Below are 7,742 nucleotides of genomic sequence, written 5' to 3'. Positions count from 1 at the left end.
AAAGTAGTAGGGACGTAAGGAGAAGAATTGCGCTAGGAAAAGAGGCCTTTACAAGGAGAAAGGAGTTGATGACGGGGACGTTGAGTAAGGATGTTAAGAAAAGACTCGTAAACACTTTGATATTGAGCGTAGCTTTGTACGGCACGGAAACGTGGTCATTGAAACAGGAGGATAGACGTAGACTGAAGGCTTTTGAAATGTGGGAGTGAAGAAGAATGGAGAAGGTGAAATGGACCGAAAGAAAAACAAATGAGGAAGTACTAGGAATAGTGGTCGAGGTTTGTTGGAAGAAATCATAAGGGGGCAGGAAAAATGGATGAAAGGCCTATTGATTGGCAGTGGGATTTTGAAGACTATAATTGAGGGGAGAATATTATGCAAATGAGGAAAGAGCAGGAACAGGATAGGGATGTTGGACGGGATGAAGGGAGGTAGGAAGTACTCAGAGATGAAGAGGAACCTGATGCAGAGTAGGTGGCTGCATTGTGTTTTGTTGGGAGTCACAGAATATTAATTTGGTAGTTGTGTCCATCAAAATACCAACCTCAACCGGTAGATTATTGTAAAAAAAATAAGTTCTTCAGAAAAATGGGTTAAATTTCCCTTTAAAATATGTTGATCAGCATTATAAATATAATTTAATGGTCATTTTCTAAAAATGCATTGAAACCTGTGAAAATTAAAGTTATATGTATCTGTTATCACATAACTCAATATCTAGCTATGGTGATTGCAGCGATAAATTTTAAGTAAAAATGGTACTTTTCTTCATTATTAACTGCACCAAGCTCTATAATTACTCTGAGCTATTCAACGGCTTCGAGAGTCATGGTAATAGGGATAGTGGTAAAAAAATAAGAATTTTTATTGTCCAAACTTTTATTAAATTGCGTGGATTGTTAACATTACCAAATGAACCTTTTTAGACAATACCAAAATATCATCAAATCAATTTATAAATATTTGTGCCATTTTCAAAAACAATAAGAAATGACAAATCATGAGAAATATCGATGAACAAGCATATGTACAAGAGTTGTTTCAGACTTAGGCACATAAGGCAGCATTTTTTAGCTACAATTTGTATGTAGGCAGGCATGTCTGATGTCATTTACTATCCTCAAACTTTGAAAAGTAAATAATTTCAAAATAAATTTACGTCCCCGAAAAACCATTACGTTTTAAATGAATAGTATTCTTTCCAGAGGTTTAGATAAATAAACCTTTAAACATTCAAAAATTTCAAAAAAAATAATTGTTTGAAAATACTTTATTTCAATTCTTTTCGCTAAAACTTAAAAATCTTCGGGTGTTTAGAAATTTCAGAAACGCCAGAAGACGTTAAAGTACCAGCGAAATGTACTATGAGAAAATATCCACGTGCAAAATTTTGACTTCTTTTTTATGTTTTAGTTTCGGTAAAGGTTTATATATCTATTGTCGGTAGGAAGCAAAAGGTCTGGTCTTGGAAGGGAGGAGAAGGAATGGTGACTGGGATATTTCACCACGGAAGACTGGTAGGGTGTACATTTCTTCTTCAGGTGGTGTTTTTAGGGATGTGTTCTAGGTGTTTTCAGGGACGCTGTTTCCAAGATAACTTCAAAACTCGACAGCTGTCTCTTTCGAAGTCTTCCAATAGATCTCCCGCCGTTTTCGTGCTTCCTTAGTGCTGCTCGGTGAGGCGCAGGTGAGCAAAGTCCTCGAACACAATATTGTCGTCGTCATCAGCCTGGGTCTTTGCGAGAGGCTTGGCCTTCTTCTCGGCAGAGGCATTCTGCTGTTCGATGGAGCCTAAAAACGATGGAGAATACAAAACGACTTTAATTTGCGCACATTTTCTCAACTTGGCAAATTCGGCTTCCGGCAAAATAGTCACAGGTTTAGAGAGAAAAGACGGGGAGGTGTTGAGAGGTGTGAGATTATTCATGGAAATCTGAATTGAAATTTGATCCAAGCGAATTCTGCATAAGGACTTCTATACAAATTTGGTAAAACTGACATCATTTGTAAATTCCTAAGAAACTAGGATAAACTTAGGAGCCCGCATAGATAAATGATCAATTTTTAAACTTTTTTGAGATGAACTGCTCAAAACCGCCACAAAAAAAAACAAATTTATTCTGGGAATGCAGTACAATTGATTAATCAGATAAATTTGATAAGCTTTCATTTTGTTAAAGATTAACAAAGCTCTAGTTTCATTAAGAAATATGAACATATACGTGGTGGGCGTTGTACTCACCTGGAGCCGGGTGAAGGAGCTTGAATGGGACATCGGTCTGGAGTTCACCACCCAAGGTGCCGCAGTTCAGCTTGACTCGCAGAGAGTAGGAGACGACGATGCCCATGGCTTCATGTGGAGCAAATCCTTCAGCCACCAGGGTGGAAGAGGCAAGGTTCACGTCATCATCCTGAAGCGAGAAAATTTTATCCACAAACAGTATTACCCAAACAGTTTCTGCTTTCACTTGACGTAAACATATATACTATGGCTTCAATTATCCCTATTTCTCTCCATCTTATTGCATACATGTTGACAAATAGTTTACTTTGGGCAGTTATTATGGCAAAAAACCTTAATAATGTCATTTTCATTTATTTATTTAACCATAAACGGGTTTAATACACAAAACAGAAATTTTCCGTTGAAGGGGCTTTGATTCGTTATTCTATTGTGGGAAGAATGAAAAGTGGGGAAATTAACCTTAGTACGATTCGGGAGATGATTTTGCACTATTTTATGGAAATTTAAAAATGTTCGTAGAGTTGTATTAGAATTCAAAATGACTCTAGCTTAAAAAGGCCAATCTGGGATGTTCTTTAGGAGGGATAATATAAAATCCTGCTCGGTCAGGAACGATTGGATAAATGAAATAACGAACCTTGAGGTGTCCGTCGAGGGCGATTCCCTGCTTGTCCTTGTTGGAAGAAGCGAGTGGCACGAGGTAGAAGGTCTTGGTGAGGGAAGCTCCCGGGGTAATGGGGCAACCCTCCCTAGTTTCCAAATCGGCCACAACACGGGAGAACTGCATGTTCACCATGGTCACTTCGCAGTGCTGGACGACCATCACCTATGTTTCAGGAAAACATAAACAGAAATAAAATGTAGTTCCTTATCGACCCTGAGGACACCGGTAAGATTTTACATTCGAGTGTCAGTGAGTCAACATACCTTCATGTTCTTAACAGACTTGCGGGAGTTGTTGCTGACGATAACGTTGGCGGTAACCTTTTCGCCATGATAGTAGATTTCCCTGTCCAGAGTAACCTCGAGGTTGATCTTTCCCTGGGAGAAGGTGAATCCCTTGGAGGCGAGAGAGCTGGGGAGTCGGTTGCCCCTGGTTGGTGGAGCGTATTGGATCTAGGATAGGAGAAGATCAGTTAGTGCTGAAAAGGAGATTGATTGTTTGACTCATATTCTACAGCTACGTTTTCAAGTGGTAGCACTACAGTAAAATACTCATCCATCTTGAAATAAATACTCCGATAAATGATCGTTGAGAGCATAATAACAGGTGTCAATTTTTGCACTTCTGAGGTGAAAGGATCAGGACAAAACGCTTTCCGACGTACAGGTAGATTAAGGGGAATAAAAGATATTAAGGGCATTCAAAGGCCTGGGCAACATATACCAATACATTGACACCGTAGATACGCAAAGTTGACCTAACTCATTTTTAAGGGTGAAATATGGCTGACAAAACACACCCTCAAGATAAATATGAGAAAATATTAAGTCGTAGTCAGAGTGATTTTAATAATTTTCAAGTCAAAGTAGGGAATAACGCGTTGAAGCAAGTAGAAATACTTTCCCTTTACTCCTAACATCTTGCTTAAGCCTACTATGGAAAGAATCGTAGGAGTGAATAAAGGCAGTGGAAATCCAAGGATGGATTATGACAGGCAAGGGATAAAAGGCTATTGCGCAAAGACTCATAAAAGGAATAAAGGGATTGACTGCGAATTGTTGAATGGATGCAATAAAAATTGTGATGGAATTCATAGCCTGTGATGGTAATGTCTTACCTTCTTGATGGCGAGGATGACGGTGGATCGCTTGTGGGTCTTGTCGTTGGAGTGCTCACCGACGTAGGTCTTGAGGCTGTATTCAACTCCAAGGGGCTTGCCGTTGTCGTCATCCATGGTCTGCAGCATCACGGAGGATGGAGCATTGACGGGGAACTTGAAGGTGAAAGGAGTGGCATTGGCTCCAAACTTCTTCACCAGGCGTTCCTTTGAGGATACGACGGAAGGAATGTCTCGTTAAACATTGTGGAGTTAGATATCGGTAAACGAAACATTTTACAGCTTCTTTAAATTAGGCATTCAATATATCTCATATTGTACCTTTCTTCCTTCGTTATTACCTGGATTGGAGTCAGCTCTTGTTCGTTGTCCTTAGAAGGAACCATCTGTCCGTTGGCAATCACCATCTCCTTGCTGAATTTCACCCCCATGACCTCATCTTCCTCCCTTCCGAAACGGTAAGTCGCTGTCACCTGCAAAGGAGGGGCAATTTGATTGATTCATTTGATATAACATTGAGATTACATTTCATAACAGATGGATGTATATGGGATTGAATTTTAAAATGTAATTTAGTACCTGAGATGATATCCCACCCAGCAACTATGAAAAACCCATAGCATAATGACACAGCTTTAAGAATGATGTCCTGACATCCTTTGTCTAGCGCCAATTTAATGGTTTCCTGGTTATGATACATGTAAAGTGCATCAATAATGAGGTAAATCATAAATTGATCGCCTTAACAGATCTGGACGTCTTGCGCCTCTATAATTACATCGTATGCTATTTTTAATCTAAGTGTGTTAAATTTGGTAAGCAGCTATTACAATTGAATACTTACTCGTTAGTAAAACATCAATAATGAAATGGGCGTTGCATATCTGTAAAAAGTAACTAAACGAGGTTTTTTAAATAAAAAAACTGCAATCAGTGTTTATAGAATCAAAACTATACAGCTCCTCAAACTCCAGCGCCATTATCATTTATGTCAAATGGAGTGCTAGATCTAACCTACGTAAATATTTGAATCGGAGATAAGTTTCATGTGGTCGTGGTCTTACACGCAAATGTCATGTACAGCAATATAAATTCCATTCGAGAGAAGGAGATTTAGGTTTATTTGCAAGTAAGATTCGCCAGGTACCTGTGAAATTTAATTTCATTTGACAGTGGATCAAAGCGCTCTGGGGTAAAGTATTAAGTTAGCATAATCTATGAGCTTATGATGATATTTTTTCCTTCATCTCTCTCCTGCTAGTTGATATTAATTAAGACCCTATATTCGCGCTACCCTGCGCGCTCATAGCCACAGATTTTCCATTCCCAACAGTTTAAGAGCTTGCTAACTTCGACACCTTGAACTTCATCGCAAGAACTCTTTTCTGCAAAAATGCCTCAACCAATAGAAATAATGATGGAATAACTGATTATTTATAGGTAATTCAAAATTGTTTTGTATTTGAATTTCCTCTTTCACTTGACTTCCACAGTTTTCCATCTTAACGTCTGATTTCTTTGCAATAAACAATAAAAACATTAATCGCTAGATCTTTTTGTATCCTCAAATTTCTAAAGATTGAAAACATTCAAAGGATGAAGCAAAATTAAAAGTTATTAAATTAATAATTGGTCACAAAATGTCTGCTTGGTGCCTGGTTATGTCTTCTTTAGGGCAGTATTCATATTCTCTAATCATTTGAATTGCGCCTAATAATTTTATGAGGTTTAATGTATTAGACTTAAATAATGCAAATTTTTCTGTTGTTTTCTCGTCGGGAAATAGTTTTCTGCATTTGAACTTTATTATTAATTGTCTTAAATATATTGAGTTGGTTCTCGTAAAAGCTTACAGCCTAACAACATATTCTGTTATTAACTATTTTCTTCTGCATTTGCTCCAGTATAAGTTAATAACTTTTATTGAATAGGCACTTATTAAAGCAAAAATGAGTAATTCTAGTAATTTACATTCGTCGCTAGCTTACCTGGCCAAAGACCTTGCGTCCTTGAAGATAATCGCTTTCAACCACGACAACTCCATCAATGGGGTCAATATGGTCGAGGTGATCCACAAAATCTCGCTTTCCGAGGTATACAGTGACCTTTCCTGAAAAGAAATATGTTTTTAACAAGTACCGAATAAATAATATATGTATATATTGTTGAAAAATTCCCGCAGCCTTGCTAAATGCGTTAAATACTTCCTCGAATGTTATTTTTCTCCGCAGTAAATAAAGTTGGTAAGTAGCGCGGTAAAAAATGCATATTTGAAGCCAAGAAATTACTCATGATTTCATGCCTCAGTAATGTTAAGTTGCTTTTAAATTAAAAATGGCTTGATTGATTAAAATTGATATATTATCAAAATTATTCATCTAGTATAAATTAAGTGAAACATTTTCAGAGGGAATTCAATCACTTCCGAAAGAGGAACGTAGAAGATTTCGCCTTTAAGGCTATCTTAACAAAGTGTATTTTTCTCCCTCCTCGCGGCGATTTAGCAGATATTCTAACCCTTAAAGAAAAAAATAAATGGTTAATCCTGATACTTGATCTTAAGCATCATCAGGTTAGCAAATGAAGAACAATACTTCTAAAGAATGATTTCCTGGGACAATTGATTATCTATCTACCCTTAATTAATAACTGGTCATTACTGTAATACATGCATTACCGTTTTTCTGATTTAGCGCCGCAAATCCACAAATTCAATTGAAATTTTAAATAATTAAGACATTCCTTCGGTAAATAAATTCGTCAACACTCCCCAATAACGTGTTACTTATATTCTAATTTGATGAGCGAGAGTTCCAATCATTACCAAATTACCCCCACGTTCACCACGATTTCGGAAATTTATGATTTAAAGAAAAAATGTTAGCTGCTACAATAATCCCGGAGGCATGAACACACACAATCCATAGCTAAAATTTGAATCGTGTCAATTATGCAATAAAAAAATATTTTCCAAATGAAAATCCACAAACCATTTGGTGTCGACTTCTTGAAAACTTTGACTGCGACTACGAAGACAAGGAACAGCAAGGGTATCATTTCCGGAGGGTATTATTCAAGATGAGGACAAGGAAGGAACGAGCCCAAACGACGTCTCCTCTCTCCACTCCCAAGCACTTTTTCCCCAGGGACCCGCTAAAGCGACGGAACGCCTAGCGAGGAGAAACACCTTCACGAGCACACGAGCACAAGCGGAGAGATGCGAGATTCGTCGTTCTGCTGTTCCTTCCGCGTCTCAGGTAAGGGCACCCCACGAGTCCACGGTTCGTCGGCGAGCTCCTTATATATGAATCCTCCAAGGAAGATTTGAGAGGCTTCCTTTCGTCACGTCCTTCAAGCATCCATTTCCAGCCATCACCCCTCTCTCCCCACCTTTTCCCCCTCTCTCTTTTCGTCCTCCGTTTTAAACAAGACACCAAATCCACATTTCAGTGCATATCCTTCTGCCTCAATGTCTTCTTGTCAATGACGTATTGGTTAAAAAAACGTAATGTAACAAATCATTACAATATATTTTTTATTGCATTTCATTTTTTTATTTTTACATCATCTGCTGCAATATGTTGAGACACTAACCAAAGGGTTTCTTGCGAAAGGTATCAATTTTTACGTAGCCGGAGAGGTGAGGGTAGATTGTTCTTATCATGCCAATCTGCTATTTCTGGTGTTAACTGTTGAGTGAGGAAATCATTTTAAAA

General features: G+C 38.0%; 1 protein-coding gene across 1 annotated transcript; it reads right to left on the bottom strand.

Annotated features, from left to right (window-relative positions):
• Positions 1-861: 861 nt before the first annotated feature.
• LOC139687135 (arrestin homolog) lies at positions 862-7,314 on the bottom strand. The gene is made up of 8 exons (XM_071584265.1): positions 7,017-7,314; positions 6,015-6,136; positions 4,368-4,499; positions 4,027-4,233; positions 3,173-3,361; positions 2,883-3,071; positions 2,243-2,411; positions 862-1,791 (listed from the first exon to the last, which is right to left on the bottom strand). Exons 1-8 carry the CDS (start codon positions 7,081-7,083, stop codon positions 1,664-1,666), a joined length of 1,203 nt encoding a protein of 400 aa, XP_071440366.1. The 5' UTR covers positions 7,084-7,314; the 3' UTR covers positions 862-1,663.
• Between the last annotated feature and the right edge of the window lie 428 nt (positions 7,315-7,742).

The sequence above is a fragment of the Hetaerina americana genome, unplaced genomic scaffold (assembly GCF_022747635.1).
Source record: "Hetaerina americana unplaced genomic scaffold, ioHetAmer1.1.p SCAF_17, whole genome shotgun sequence".
NCBI classification, from domain to species: Eukaryota; Metazoa; Arthropoda; class Insecta; order Odonata; family Calopterygidae; genus Hetaerina; species Hetaerina americana.
Note: the sequence above shows the minus strand (reverse complement) of the source record. Positions and strands in the feature narration are given on the sequence as shown.